We start from the raw sequence: 15,902 nt of genomic DNA, 5'->3' as shown, positions 1-15,902 counted from the left end.
CCGTGGCTATAAGACTCTGCAACCCCTCCTCCTTAAATTCATAAGCCTACAAATTACCCAGAATATCTTCAGGGAGCGGTGTCTCAGAAAGGCAGCTTCTACTATTGAGGACCTCCAGCACCCAGAGCATGTCCTTTTCTCACTGTTACCGTCGGGTAGGAGGTACAGAAGCCTGTAGGCACACACTCAGCGATTTGGGAAGAGCTTCTTCCTCTCTGCCATCCGATTCCTAAATGGACTTTGAATCGTCGGACACTACCTCACTTTTACAGTATAGAATTTCTGTTTTCACAGTACAGTACAATATACAGTATAGCATTTATGTTTTTTGCATGATTTCTAATCTATTCAATATACAGTAATCGATTTATTCATTGTTTTAGTTATTATTTTAATTGGTTTCTTCTCTTCTAGATTTTGTATTGCATTGAACTGCTGCTGCTAAGTCAACAAATTTCACGACACATGCCGGTGATAATGAACCTGATTCTTATTCTGAGCTTCTGGGCGATTCTACTGAAGTTTAGTACTGTGGCTTTCTGGAAATTTATGTAAATATTGCCGTATAGGCCTGACTGTTTAATGCTGTTGTGTAGCGTCTTTGGGGTGACACTAGTTGTAGATATGACTATCGGGACAACCGTAAGACATCACAGCTGAACCTTTTTTTTCTCAACCCGACTCCTCGGCCTTCTCCCGCTAACCTTTGATGCCATGTCCAGTCAAGAATCTGTCAAGCTCTGCCTTGAATAAGAATCAGGCTCATTATCACCGGCAACGTGACGTGAAATTTGTTGACTTAGCTGCAGCAGTTTGATGCAATGCATAATACAGAAGAAAAAATGAAAACAAATAAATCAATTGCAGTCATGTGCACTGGAGAGTAAAAATTGTGCAAAGACAGAAATAACACATATTGGAAAAAGTGAGGTAGTGTTCACGTGTTCAAAGTCCATTTAGGAATCGGATGGCAGAGGGGGAGAGGCTGTTCCTGAATCGCTGAGTGTGTGCCTACAGGCTTCTGTATCTCCTACCCGACGGTAACAGTGAGAAAAGGGCATGCCCTGGGTGCTGGAGGTCCTTAATAGTAGAAGCTGCCTTTCTGAGACACCGCTCCTTGAAGATGTCCTGTGTACTTTGTTGGCTCGTGCCCGAGATGGAGCAGACTAGATTTCCAACCTTCTGCAGCTTCTTTCGGTCCATACCAGGCCGTGATGCAGCCTGTCAGAATGCTGTCCACGGTACAACTATAGAAGTTTTTCAGTGCATTTGTTGACGTAGCAAATCTCTTCAAACTCTTAATGAAGTATAATCGCTGTCTTGCCTTATTTACAACTACATCGATATGTTGGGACCGGGTTAGATCCTCAGAGATCTTGACAGCCAGGAACTTGAAGCTGCTCACTCTCTCCACTTCTGATCCCTCTATGAGGATTGGTATGGGTTCCTTCGTCTTACCCTTCCTGAAGTCCACAATCAGCTCTTTTGTTTTACTGACGTAGAGTGCCAGGTTGTTGCTGAGACGTCACTCCACTAGTTGGCTTATCTCACTCCTGTACGCCCCCTCGTCACCACCTGAGATTCTACCAGCAATGGTTGTACCATCAGCCAATTTGCAGCTGGTATTTGAGCTACGCCTAGCCACACAGTCATGTGTGTATCGAGAGTAGAGCAGTGGGCTAAGCACACACCCCTGAGGTGCGCCAGTGTTGATCGTCAGCGAGGAGGGTATGTTATCACCGATCCGCACAGACTGTGGCCTTCCGGTTAGGAAGTCGAGGGTCCGATTGCAGAGGGAGGTACAGAGGCCCAGGTTCTGCAACTTCTCAATCAGGATTGTGGGAATGATGGTATTGAATGCTGAGCTATAGTCGAAGAACGTAGGTGTTTGTGTTGTCCAGTTGGTCTGAAGCCGTGTGGAGAGCCACGGAGATTGCGTCTGCCGTCGACCTATTGTGGCGATAGGCAAATTGCAACGGGTCCAGGGCCTTGCTGAGGCAATACACCTTGCGACCTGGCCTCCACAGCTCCGTTTTAAATGGATACCCCTCCATCCTGAGGCTGTGCTCTCTTGACCTGGGCTCCCCCACCATGGGAAACATCCTTTCCACATCCACTCTGTCCAGGCCATTCATCAGTCAATGGAAGCAAGCATGCAGGTACAGCAGGCAGTGAAGAAAGCTAATGGCACGCTGGCCTTTATAACAAGAGGAATTGAGTACAGGAGTAAAGAGGTTCTTCTGCAGTCGTACAGGGACCTGGTGAGACCACACCTGAAGTATTGTGTGCAGTTTTGGTCTCCAGATCTGAGGAAGGACATTCTCGCTGTTGAGAGAGTAGGTTCACGAGGTTAATTCCCAGGATGGCGGGACTGTCATATGTTGAAAGATTGGAGCGATTGGGCTTGTATACACTGGAATTTAGAAGGATGAGAGGGGATCTGATTGAAACATTTAAGATTATTAAGGGACTCCACACGCTGCAGGCAGGAAGCATGTTCCCGCTGATGGGTGAGTCCAGAACTAGAGGCCACAGTTTAAGAATAAGGGGTCGGCCATTTAGAACAGAGATCTGGACAAACTTTTTCACCCAGAGAGTGGTGGATATGTGGAATGCTCTGCCCCAGAAGGCAGTGGAGGCCAAGTCTCTGGATGCTTTCAAGAGAGAGTTAGATAGAGCTCTTATAGATAGTGGGGTCAAGGGCTATGGGGAGAGGGCAGGAATGGGGTACTGATTGTGTATGATCAGCCATGATCACAGTGAATGGCGGTGCTGGCTAGAAGGGCTGAATGGCCTACTCCTGCACCTACTGTCTATTATCTATTGCCTTTCAACATTGGAAAGCTTTTGATGAGATTTCCCCACCCCCCCCCCCCCCCCACCACCTTATCCTAAATTCTAGCAAGCACAGACCCACAGCCTAGTGCACTAACCTTTTCATTCCTGGAATCATCGTTGTGAACCTCCTCTGGGCCCTCTCTTTACTTGCCAGCACATCTATTCTAAGACGAGGGGCCCGAAACTGTTCACAGTGCTCGAGGTGAGGCCTCACCAGTGCCTTATAAAGCCTCAGCATCACATCCCTGCTCTTGTGTTCTAGACCTCGCGAAATGAATGCTGACATGCCATCGACCTTCCTCTCCACCGACTCAACCCTGTTCATGTTCCAAAGCCTTTCAATCTCCTCCTTAAATTCGGCATATTCCTGGTTTTTGTCACTTACTGATTTCCGTCAGTAACGCGTGTTTGGAATGGCTATAAATAAACTGTACATGCTTGTTCCTCCTGAATTATTACATCCAACAGTTAGTGTGGATTGCCCTATCTGTAATAACGGAGCAGTCGCAGTATAATTTGTGGGGTTCTGACTCTAAAACGGCATCAGGCTTGCATTTATGGTGAGGCGTATTGTAAGAGTTTGTATTTTAAAGCAAGATTTCGGCGAGCGACTTTTGCCCCTTGATTGTTATTGCGATTTTATTTGCACGGTTGGTCTTCTGCACATTGGCTGCCTTTGTTTTTCATTGATCCTAGTGTGTTTGTTCTGTGAAAACAAATCTCAGGGTAGTGTGCAGTGACAGAAACGTTCTTTAATGATCAATTTACTCTAACGTTGTGATTTGTTGTCGGGGCGTCGAGGAAGGAGTCGGGGTTGTCCGGGGAGGATGGAGGAAGAGAGAGGGGAGGGAGGGAGGGGGCCGGCTATTCTGTGCGTTTTTCAGTGACCCGTCCCGACAGCAGGGCAGCATCTCCCGGGACGGTGGATGAGGCGGGGTCAGTGGGAGGGGAGTTGTTTGTGAAGGGCAGAGACGAGGGTCTGGAGGATGAGCGAGTGTTCTCCCACCTGCTGACTCCAGTTTCCCCCGTCTCCACCCCCACCCCCCCCAGCCCTTGTTTCCCTTGTACTCTGCCTGGTTCACTGACCTCTCTCGCTATCTTTCTCTCCCCTCTCTCTCTCCCTCCCACCTTGCCCTCTCTTGCAGGATTGGCTGCAGCCGCTGCTCTTCCCGATCCCGTCCGGGAGCCGGACTTGGTGCACAGGTAGGGCGAGAACAAGGACTCGGTGGGTGGGGGTGGGGCCAGCATTTCCTGACCCACCCTAGGGAGAGGGGGGGACGAGAGGGTGTGGGTGATGGTAGGGTGCGGTCTCGGTGTGGAGCGGGCATGGGATAGGTCTGAGTGTGGAGTGGGGGTTAAATGTGGTCCTGCCGCGGAGGTGGGATGTGTTCAGTATGGAGCAGGTGTTTGTGGTCTCGTGGCGGAGGTGGGATACGGTCGCAGTGCGGAGCAGGGGTGTATGGTCTTGTGGCAGAGGTAGGGTATGGTCTCAGTGCGGAGCAGAGGTGTGTGGTCTTGTGGCGGAGGCAGGGTATGGTCAGTGCGGAGCAGGGTTGTGTGGTCTTGTGGCGGAGGTGGAATGTGGTCTCATTGCAGAGCAGGCGTGTGTGGTCTCATGGCAGAGGTGGGGTGTGGATCCAGCGTGGAGGTGGGATGTGTGGGACAGGCTACTGAAGAGATCACAGTAGCGATACCCTCTCGCCTCCCGCAGTGAGGGTCCCGAAGATCTTGGTGAATCCGACGATGAGGACGACATTCCGTTCCGCGACGATCCCAAAGATGAAATGTACGAACCGTCGCCGCACAGGTAACGGGACGGGAGGGTTCCCGGGTCCCCCCCCCCGAACCCCACAGCACCGTCCCAGACACCCCTGACCCCTTAACCGGTCGCCCGCCTCTTCTCCCCGCCGGTCCCCTCCTCTGCCCGGTTCTTCCTCCCCACCGGTCCCCTCCTCCGCCCGGTTCTTCCTCCCCACCCAGTCCCACCGGCCTCCGCCACTGCCTCCTCCTCGCTCTCCTCTCGCTGCACTCTCCTTCCCCTGCCGCTGGCCCTGGATTCCCCTGTTGTTTTCTGCAATCCCCAGGGAACGTGGGAAGCAGAGACGGAAAGCGCGGAAGGAGAAGCTGGAGACCGTCGAGCAGATGGAGCCTCCGAAGAGGTAGGGGGGAGCACCTTCACGTCTCCGTCCGGCTCCCACCCCTCCCCAGTTTCCACCTCACGACAGCCATCACCGCCTAGACTCCCCTAACCCGTGAACAAACAAAAGGCTGTGGCCAACCACCGAATCTGTGCCAGTCGTGATTTTTGCCCACCAAGGGTCACCCTCGGTCTCCCTCCCGCCAAGGAATCACGACCTATCTTGCCCGACTTCTCCCCAGAGCTTGTTATTAGCAACTCCCTCGTACACCTCCGCACTCTTTCCAGCTTGACGGCAGCTTTCCTATCACAGAGTGACCAAAACTGTACGTGTAATACACTGAGTGCAGCCCAGACCTGCTCGATCCATGTATTCAGCATCCTGTGTGTGTGTGTGTGGGAGAGGGTTTAAATTGCCTCTTTAATTCTTTTCGCTCCTGCATTAAAAGCAGTGGTTCTAGCTTTAGACCCCTGCTCGTGCGCGACAGGAAGGGGATGCGTCTCCACCAAAGGCGGTGTAGGGCGCTCCTACCCTACGCTGGCCTGCAGGTCACCCTCGAGCCGGGTGTATCGCCTCCTTAGCCTCCCACCCCCCCCCCCCCCCCCCCGACTCCCCGATCAGGGTCCCTTGGAGCCGATGGTCGCACGGCATTATGCCAGGCAAACAGTCTCTGAAGAGTATCGGACCATAAGACACAGTAGAACCAGGCCTTCTGTCTCTATGAGGCTCTGGTGAGGCCTCGCCTTGAGTATTGTGAACAGTTTTGGGCCCCTCGTCTGAGAAAAGATGTGCCGGCATTGGAGAGGGGCCACAGGAGGTTCACAAGGATGGTTCCGGGAATGAGAGGGTTGTCATTACGAGGAACGTTCGTTCGCTCTGGGTCTGTACTCGCTGGAACTCGGAAGGATGTGGCGGGGGGATCTTATTGAAGCCTTTTGAACGCCGAAGGGTCTAAACAGATGGCCGGTGGGGGGAGGAGTCACCCGTCTGGTGTAAACGCTGCCCACAAGAACACAGCAATGTAGGAAAATTTGCCAGGAATAATTGCGGTCAGAGACTGCGATCGGGCAAGCAATGATGATGTCGTATGACACGGCGCAGGATGATGACAATGACCAGTAGGTGGGGTAGGGAAGACTGACAATCCTCCTTGTCTATTCCCCTCACGGTGTTATGAACGAGGGGAGCTGATTTTCCAAGCACACAGCCTGGAGTTTCACCTTCTTGCAGGCAGCCACGAGACGCAGAGACGTAACGGGATCCACGGAGCGAACCCCCACGCACAGCAGAGATCTGTGACTGATCCGACGCGCCCTAGCTCCTCCTCCGCTTGCCCCGTCCTATTTATGGCAGAAGCCTTAGTTGTCTGCAGAGGAAGATCCCGACTCCTGCCCTGACTGACGATGGGCCGCGTGCCGAAATCCCCCTCCGCTGTCCCCGGCCCCACTCCTTGCACCCCTGCACTCCCACTGTCCCATTAAACCCCCGCTGCCACAGTAGAAGTCACGGTTCGAAGTACATTTATCAGCAGTTGTCCCGCCCGAACTTTGCAGCCACGAAGCACAGAAAGCTTAAAGAACCCGTCTTTTCTTTAAGCCTGGAGCTGCACAGAGCCACGTAAAAGTGGCCCGACCGATCGCCCCTGGGTGCGACGCACTACCTGGCCCGGCATTTAAACACACCACAGTAATTCCTGTCCTCGGTCCCCTGACAGACAGCGGGCTGCGTGCCGAGCACCCTCAGCACCGTATCCACCCGTGACTGCTCTGGGGTCCCCCTTCCCTGTTACACTCCCCCAGTGACAGACCATGCACCGTACAGGCAGTATCATGTCCCAGCTCCCGCACTCAGTGCCCCGACTGAAGGCCAGCGGGCGGAACGCCTTCTTCGCCACCCTCACCACCTGCGCCACGGCCTCCCAAGTTTCTGACTTCGCTGGCGCCTCGTTCCTTGTGGCCAGTGCCCTCAGAGTTTGGACGAAGTTGCCTCTTGGGTCTCGCCTCAACCTGTGTCCTGTGTGTCCATAGGGAGCGGAGACTGGGGAGCTTGGTCTTTGTGGGAAGGAGAAGGGAAACAGGGTTTAACAGCAAACGGGACTACCAGACCTTGGGGTGTGTGTGTGTGTGGGTTTGTGTGTTTGTCTACCTGTGACTGTGGGTTACTGTGTGTGTGTGTGTGTGTGTGTGTGTGTGTGTGTGTGTGTGTGTGTCTCTGTCTGGGAGTGTGTGTGGGTCTGTTTGTGAGTTTTGGAGTATGGGTCTCTATGTGAGTACTGGAATGTGTGTGGGCCTGTATGTGACTGTCGGATTGTGTGTGTGTGTGTGTCTGCCTGTAAGTCTGGGAGAGTGACTGTGTGTACGCTGAGTGTTGGAGTGTCTGTGTATGGGTGACTGTGCGTGCATGTGTGTGTGTGTGTCTGGGGGCATCTGCCTGTGTCAAGGAAATGAGGATCTCTTCCCTCAGTGGGAGATACGGGACGTCGTTTAACAGAAAGTGTTTACGGATGTAAGGCCAGACCACCAGTTCCATTGCCCCAGCAGGGTGGGGAGTGGTGGGGTGTGTGGTTCTGTGAATACCGTACCTCACGGGCCGTCTCCTTTCTCTCTCTCTCTCTCTCTCTCTCCCTGTCTCGCAGGAGGCTGCAAAGACCCAAAGAAGACAGAGGTCCCCGACCCCCCAAGAAGCGGTAGGTGCTGCGATCGGCTCGACCCTCCGGTCGGTGTGTGCGTCCGAGTCTGCTTCAGTGCCATGGGCAGGTTTCACTCCCCACCTGGGCCCGACAGGGTTGGGCTTCTCCACACGGAGCGGGCTGGGAGTGCGGAACCGGCTGCTGAGGGGGTGGAAGTGGAGCCAGAAATCGTAACTGAAGGTTGGGGTGGGGGGGGTTTGCTACTGCACGGGACTGAAAGAAGCTGCACAGGGTTAGAACCATTGAACATCACAGCACAGAAACAGGCCTTTTGGCCCTTCTTGGCTGTGCCGAACCATTTTTCTGCCTAGTCCCACTGACCTGCACTGGCCCATATCCCTCCATCCACCTCTCATCCATGTACCTGCCCAAATTTTTCTTGAATGTTAAAAGTGAGCCCGCATTCACCACTTCATCTGGCAGCTCAATCCACACTCCCATTACTCTCTTTGTGAAGAAGCCCCCCCCAATGTTCCCTTTAAACTTTCCCCCTTCACCCTTAACCCATGTCCTCTGGATTTTTTTTTTCCCCCTGGCCTCAGTGGAAAAAGCCTGCTTGCATTCACTCTATCTACACCCATCATAATTTTATACACCTCTATCAAATCACCCCTCATTCTCCTACGCTCCAGGGAATAAAGTCCTAACCTATTCAACCTTTCTCTGCTGTAACTCAGTTTCTCAAGTCCCGGCAACATCCTTGTAAACCTTCTCTGCACTCTTTCAACCTCATTAATACCCTTCCAGTAACTCGGTGACCAAAACTGCACACAATACTCCAAATTCGTCCTCAGCAATGTCTTACACAACCTCATCATAACATTCCAACTCTTATATTTCATTTCATTTTTCAATCTTTTTTATTGATTTTCAAATATTGAATATACAAATCAAAGGAGGAGTTTAGCAAATAGATAATACAAAAGACATAAAAAGCAATAAAAAAAGACAAAGTATATATTGTCAAAATCAGATAGGGTAAAATGTTACGCCGTTATATGTACAATATAGTCAAAAAAAAACTACAACTCATAGCAATCATAAAAAAAAGATTGGAAATTTTATTTGATAAAGAAAAAAAAAATAACTAAACTAAAACAAAAAAAAGAGAAAAGAGAAAGAAAGAAAGAAAGAAAGAAAAAGAACATTCCAACTCTTACTTTGATTTATAAAGGCCAATGTACCAAAAGCTCTCTTCATGACCCTATCTACCTGTGACGCCACTTTTAGGGGATTATGTATCTGTATTCCCAGATCCCTCTGTTCTACTGCACTCCTCAGTTCCTACCATTTACCTTGTATGTTCTACCTTGGTTTGTCCTTCCAAAGTGCAGTACCTCACACTTGTCTGTATTAACCGCCATCTGCCATTTTTCAGTCCATTTCTCCAGTTGTAAATTTAGTCAGCTCCATCCCGGGTAATAGACCACAAAGTACCTAGGACATCTTCAGGGAGTGGTGTCTCAGAAAGGCAGCGTCCATCATTAGTGACCCCCCCCAGCACCCAGGGCATGCCCTTTTCTCACTGTTACCGACAGGTAGGAGGTACAGAAGCCTGAAGGCACACACAGCGATTCAGGAACAGCTTCTTCCCCTCTGCCGTCCGATTCCTAAATGGACATTGAAGCATTGGACACTACCTCAGTTTTTTAATATGCAGTATTTCTGTTTCTACACATTAAAAAAAAATCTATTCAGTATGCTAAATTGATTTACTCATTTATTTATTATTCTGTCATCAGACTCCTAAATAGACAGTGAATCCTCAGACACTGCCTCACTTTTTAATACATATTATCTCTTTTTTTTGTGATCTCTAATCTATTCAATACTTTAATTGATTTAGTTATTCTATATTATGTATTGCATCGAACTGCTGCTGCTGCTAAGTTCACAAGTTTCATGACAAGTGCCGGTGGTAATGATTCTGATTCTGAAAACTGGATCTTTTTTCCACGTTGGCCCTCGCGAGACAGGGCATTTGAGTGTAGGAGTTGGTACGTTAGGCTGAAGTTGTACAAGATGTTGGCAAGGCTGGATTAGACATTCTGTGTTCAATTTTAATACCTACAGTACCGGGTAAAACTCTTAGGCGCATACAATGCCAAGAAAAGGTATTCACCCTCTCCCCCCCACCCCCACCACCCCGGAGGTTTTCACATTCTATTGTTGTACGACATAGGTGTCAAATTCAAGGCCCGCGGGCCATATTCGGCCCGGCGTACAATTATACCCGGCCCGCGAGATCATTTTAGATAGATCTATTATTTTAATTATTAATGGCCCGGCGATACGAAGCCTATGATTGTAAGTTAATACCAATCATAAAAATAATGCTTGCTCAGCAGTCTTCTTCATAAGAAACGGAATTTGCGAAGTGAAACGCTTTGTAGTTATAGCAGAGACTGAGACACATGAGAACAGGCTGGAAAAAACGGAGGCATCGAAAGCCGCGTTCGCCCGCGCCCGACCGATCCGGCCCGCGTGAAGCTGCATTTTGCCCAATCCGGCCCGTGACCTGAAATGAGTTTGACACCCCTGACGCAACAGTGAACTACAGTGGATCTAATTTCACAATCTGCAGACGCTGGGTATCCGAGCGAGACGCACACAAAATGCTGGAGGAGCTCAGCAGGCCAGGCAGCATCGGCGGGAGAAAGCACAGTCGGGCCTGGCCTGCTGAGCTCCTCCAGCATTTTGTGCGTGCCTGTTGCAGGGATTTTAGTTTGCCTTTTTTGACACTGATCCGCAGAAGGAATTTCTACAAATGGGTCTGAATTTATTGCTGCTCTTAAGCAAAAAATAATTGATTGCATAATTACACACCCCCTTCAAGTCAGTATTTAGTAGATGCACCTTTGGCAGCAGCAACAGCCTTTAGTCTGCTTGGATAGGTCTCCATCAGCTTTGCACATCTGGACACTGAAATCTTTCCCCGTTCCTCTTTTACGAAATTGCTCAGGCTATGTCAGATTGGATGGGGATCATCAGTGAACAGCCCTTTTCAAGTTCAGCCACAAATTCTCAATTGGATTGAGGTCTTGGCCACTCCACTCCACATTAACTTTGATTTTAAGCCATTCCTGTGTTAGTTAAAGTCTGTCCTGAGCCTTATCGGCTCATCGGGTTGGTGCTTCGGCCGGTTTCCGTGTCGAGAAGCCACTGAGAGTACGAGAATCCCCCCCCCAGATAGGACACCAGTCTATCGCCCAGCATTTTGCCAGTATCCATTTTCAGCTGGCTGGACTGGAGCAATGTGTGGTTAAGTGCCTCGCTCGACACGCTCCCTCGGCTGGGGTTCGAACTCACAACCTTCAGATCACTACTCCGGTGCCTTGACCACTGGGCCACGCGTCACACCCATTCCTGTGTAGCTTTGGCTTCGTGCTTGGGGCGATTGTCTCGCTGGTAAACAAATCGTCTCCCACGTCGCAGTTCTCTTGCAGTCTGCATCAGGTTTTCCACCAGGATTTCCCTGTCTTTTGCTGCATTCATTTTACCCGCTGCCTTCACAAGCCTTCCGGGGCCTGCTGCAGTGAAGCGTCCCCTCAGCATGACTCAGCCATCGCCGTGCTTCACGGTCGGGCCGGTGTGTTCTTGACGGTGTGCCGCGTTCGACTTACACCAGGCATAGTGTTTAGTCTGATGGCCAAAAACCCCCAAGTTCAGTTTCTTCAGACTCCAGAACCTTCTTCCAGCTGACTTCAGAGTCTCCCACATGCCTTCTGGCAAACTCCAGCCAAGATTTCATGTGAGTTTTATTTTTAAACAGTGACTTTCTCTTTGCCACTCTCCCACAAAGCTGCGACTGCTGAAGCACCCGGGCAAGAGTCGTATATGCGCAGTCTCTCCCATCTCAGCCACTGAAGCTTGTAACTCCTCCAGAGTTGCCGTAGGTCTCTCGGTGGCCTCCCTCACTAGTCCCCTTCTTGCACGGTCACTCAGTTTTTGAGGACGGCCTGCTCCGGGCAGATGTACATCTGTGCCATATTCTTTCCATTTCTGGATGATTGACTTAACCGTACTCCAAGGGACATTCAGTGACTTGGAAATTTCCTTGTATCCATCTCCTGACTTGTGCTTTCCAATAACCTTTTCTCAGAGTTGCTTGGAGTGTTCTTTTGGCTTTGTGGTGTAGTTTTTTGCCAGGGTACTGACTCACCAGCAGTTGGACCTTCCCGATACAGGTGTATTCCCACTATCGTCAATTGAAACGCCTTGACTGCAGACGGGTCTCCGTTTAACTAATTATGTGACTTCTAAAGACAATCGGCAGCCCCCGTGATCGGGTGTGTCGCATTAAAGGGGGTGAAAGCTCGTGCAATCAGCTGGTTTGTGTTGTATATTTGTAATTTGGGTAGATGGAGCTCGTCAGCCTGGGAAGGCAGTCCATCTAGGAGAGGGGAAACTCTTGATTTCAAACCTCCGCTGCCTTGCGGCCATGCCCACTCATGGGAAAGGCTTCGGGAGTGAACCCTGAGGACAAATCCGGAGCTGGAGTCCCTAAGGCAGTCCGACGTTTCCTTCAACCTCGTCCTGGCAACTCCAGCGACGTCACCGGTGCCAAGCTGTATCAGCCCTTGCCCTTCCCTTGGGCAACACCGGTGGCCTGGAGAGGGGAGACTCACTGCACGGACAACTGCCGGTCTCCCATACAACCCTGCCCAGGCCTGCGTGCTGGAGAAAATACAGGCACGCGAGACTAACGGATGCCGCATTTATAATTAATTTAGGTCAGTTTGTAGAGATCTGTTTTCACTTCAACGTGGAAGAGCCCTTTCTGTTGATCGGTATTAAAAAAGAAGCCAAATGAAGTCCAAATAAAAAAAACACGAAATGCTGGCAGAACTCAGGAGGCAGTGATGACGTGTCGGGCCGAAACCCGAAGGTCGTCACTACCTCCTCCCATAGATGCTGTCTGGCCTGCTGAGTTCTGCCAGCGTTTTGTGTTTTTTTTAATTTATTTCCAGCATCTGCAGACTCACTCGTGTTGCCAAATTAAGCCCCCTGTGATTCAGTGTGTCAAACACGAAGACTTCCAAGGGGAGGAGTGCCTATATAGCTCAGGTGCCTGAGACTTTTGCTCAGTACTTGCACTTGTCAACGTGGAGTGGGGAGAGCAAGTCTGTGAATCCAGCGGGGATAAAGGATGTTGGGAATGGCGAGTATGGAGCACGGCAGGAGCGGTGTGGGACGGGGGACAGAGGAGGAGTGCTAAGGGCTGGGGTGGGGGGTGATGGGGTGGCATGGTTGCAGACACACTGAGACCCCCAGAATTGGTCTCTCTGGTGCTTCCTACTCCCTCCCCCCTTTCCCAACCGTGTTTCCCCTCCCTCCCCACTCTCAGTCAACAATAATAGGCATCTGTTAGTCTCGTGAGACCATGGACTTGCACCTTGGAAAGTTTCCAGGACACAGGCCTGGGCAGGGTTGTATGGGAGATCGGCAGTTGCCCCAAGCTGCAAGTCTCCCCTCTCCACGCCACCGATGTTGTCCGAGGGAAGGGCATTAGGACCCATGCAGCTTGGCACCGGTGTCGTCGCAGAACAAAATGTGGTTAAGTGCCTCCTTGCTCAAGGATACAAACACGCCGCCTCAGCTAAGGCTCGAACCAGTGACCTTCAGATCACTAGACCTGACGCCTTATCCACTAGGCCACGCGCCAACACAACAGGGACCCGTATCAGAATCGGGTCCACCATCACTCACACACGTCCAGACATTTGTGTGTGTCGGGACCGAGAGAGAGGGAAAGTTTGAATAGGTGAGGACTTCATCCCCTGGAGCGTGGCCCAGTGGTTAAGGCGCCGGACCGGTGATCCGAAGGTGGTGAGTTCGAGCCCCAGCCGAGGCGGCGTGTTGTGTCCCTGAGAGAGGCACTTAACCGCACACCGCTCCGGTCCACCCGGCTGAAAGCGGGCACCGGGAAAACGCCGGGGGGCTAACCTCGCGATAGACTGGCGTCTTATCCGTGAGGGAGTCTCGTACTCTCGGTCGCTTCACGCGATGGGCCGATAGGGCTCGAGACAGACTTTGGCTTTATTCCCTGGAGTGCAGGAGAGTGATACACAGAGAGGTATACAGAGTATTGATCGAGTAAATGCAGGCAGGTTTTTCACTGAGGTTGGGTGGGACTGGAACTGGAGGTCAGGGGTGAAGGGAGAAAAGGTGAATTATCGGAGAGGAATGTGAAGGGCAACTTCCCTCGGGAGGTGAGGATCGAGCTACCGGTGGGGGTGTTGGATATGAGTTCAGCTCCAACATTTTTAAGGAGTTCGGATAGGGTTCACTTTTTGGGGGGGTGGGGGGTGTTGGTGTCAGAGACGGACATCCTGAGGGGTTGCCCGTGGGGAACCGGTGCCCCATCTCGCGCCAAGCGACAGCATTCCCCCCCTCCCCCCCCCCACCACCGAAAGGGTCCGCGCCCGCCGTCACCCCCCCCGGGGGGGAAGTCTCACTGCGCCGGGGCGCGCGCGTGCCGTAACGCTGACCTGATCGCCTCTTCCTCTCCCTCAGCAAGAAGCCTCCGATCCAGTACGTCCGCTGTGAGATGGAGGGCTGTGGGACTATCCTCGCCAATCCAAGGTACCTGCAGGTCAGTGCACACTGTGATCCTCTGGTCCGTCCTCTATTCCTGCGGCGCGGGGGAGGCGGTTCTCGGTCCGACGGGGAATTCTGAGGCGCGTGAGACGCCGAACTTGCAGAAAATCGACGGAGGACTTCCAAAGTTTAAAGCAAACTTGCTTTCACAGTGCGCGAAAGCCCCGAGATTCATCTTCTTGCGGGCATACCCAGTAGTTCTGCAGAATGAATGAATGGATTTATTTCTTCCATCCTTCACATACACGAGGAGTGAAAAACTTTACGTTAGCGCCTCCGTCTGAATGTTGCCGGCTGGCGGCGCAGTGGCGTGAGCGCCGGACTTCGGAGCGAAGGCTCCCGGTTCGAATCCAGCCGGCTCCCTCGCGCGCCTTCCGTCCGTGCTGCGTCGAGCCGGGAACTTGGCCTCGTAAAAATACGAGAACCTTTTTTTTTAGAAACAATGCCGTTAATGACTCCATGTGGATTTCAGGGCTTTCTTGTTCTTCCATCTAAATGTGCAATCATAGTAACTTAAAATGATTAGAACAGTCAATGTTACACAGAAGTACACCCAGATCAGCATCAGTTAATCAGTCTGACGGGCTGGTGGAAGAAGCTGTCCCGGAGCCTGTTGGTCCTGGCTTTTATGCTGCGGTACCGTTTCCCGGATGGTAGCAGCTGGAACAGTTTGTGGTTGGGGTGCCTCGGGTCCCCGATGATCCTTCGGGCCCTTTTTACACCCCGTCTCTGTAAATGCCCCGAGTAGTGGGAAGTTCACATCTACAGATGCGCTGGGCTGTCCACACCACTCTCTGCAGAGTCCTGCGATTGAGGGAAGTACAGTTCCCGTACCGGGCAGTGATGCAGCCAGTCAGGGTGCTCTCAATTGTGCCCCTGTAGAAAGTTGTTATGATCTGAGGGCCCAGGCCAAACTTCTTTAACCTACCTTGGACCCACCCTCCCCCCTTTCCTGTGCCGGCGGGCCAGGAAGCCGCAGAGACGTTGGATCGATCCTGACCTCGGCCACGACCTGCCCGTCGAGCCTTGATCTCCCCGCCCCCCCCCACACACTGGGGTCTCCCCGATGCACCTCGAGTCGGAGTGCAAGCGCTCTCCGGTCCGTTGTGGTCGCGGACGGGTCATGGCCGTGTTCCTCGTGCCCGATGAGGTGTGGGAAGTTGGGGCGGCGGGGGAGATGGAAAGAGAGAATACCAAACGGAGGTGGGGGGGGGGGAGCAAGACGGTCTATATAACATAGAAATACAGTAGTATCAGTGTGAATTAATCAGTCTGATGGCCTGGTGGAAGAAGCTGTCCCGGAGCCTGTTGGTCCTGGCTTTTATGCTGCGGTACCGTTTCCCGGATGGTGGCAGCTGGAACAGTTTGTGGTTGGGGTGACTCGGGTCCCCGATGATCCTTCGGGTCCTTTTCACACCCCTGTCACTGTAAATGTCCTGAATAGTGGGAAGTTCACATCTACAGATGCACTGGGCTGTCCGCACCACTCTCTGCAGAGTCCTGCGATTGAGGGAAGTACAGTTCCCGTACTGGGCAGTGATGCAGCCAGTCAGGATGCTCTCAATTGTGCCCCTGTAGAAAGCAGAATAATAACCATAACAGAATCAATCAAAGGAGGCCCAACTAGGGCGCTCACC

At 51.8% G+C, this 15,902-nt stretch overlaps 1 protein-coding gene across 1 annotated transcript in view; it reads left to right on the top strand.

Annotated features, from left to right (window-relative positions):
* The window catches only part of zfp91 (ZFP91 zinc finger protein, atypical E3 ubiquitin ligase), a 101,752-nt gene that overhangs the window by 58,575 nt on the left and 27,275 nt on the right, over nucleotides 1-15,902 (top strand). The window contains exons 6-10 of the mRNA XM_059961288.1: nucleotides 3,984-4,041; nucleotides 4,550-4,645; nucleotides 4,923-4,997; nucleotides 7,612-7,662; nucleotides 14,182-14,260. Of these exons, the coding sequence (XP_059817271.1) occupies nucleotides 3,984-4,041; nucleotides 4,550-4,645; nucleotides 4,923-4,997; nucleotides 7,612-7,662; nucleotides 14,182-14,260 (359 nt within the window). The remainder of the gene's footprint in view (nucleotides 1-3,983; nucleotides 4,042-4,549; nucleotides 4,646-4,922; nucleotides 4,998-7,611; nucleotides 7,663-14,181; nucleotides 14,261-15,902) is intronic.

This window comes from Hypanus sabinus, unplaced genomic scaffold (assembly GCF_030144855.1).
Source record: "Hypanus sabinus isolate sHypSab1 unplaced genomic scaffold, sHypSab1.hap1 scaffold_43, whole genome shotgun sequence".
Lineage (NCBI taxonomy): Eukaryota > Metazoa > Chordata > Chondrichthyes > Myliobatiformes > Dasyatidae > Hypanus > Hypanus sabinus.
The sequence above is the reverse complement of the archived record's forward strand: the minus strand, read 5'-3'. Positions and strand labels throughout refer to the sequence as shown.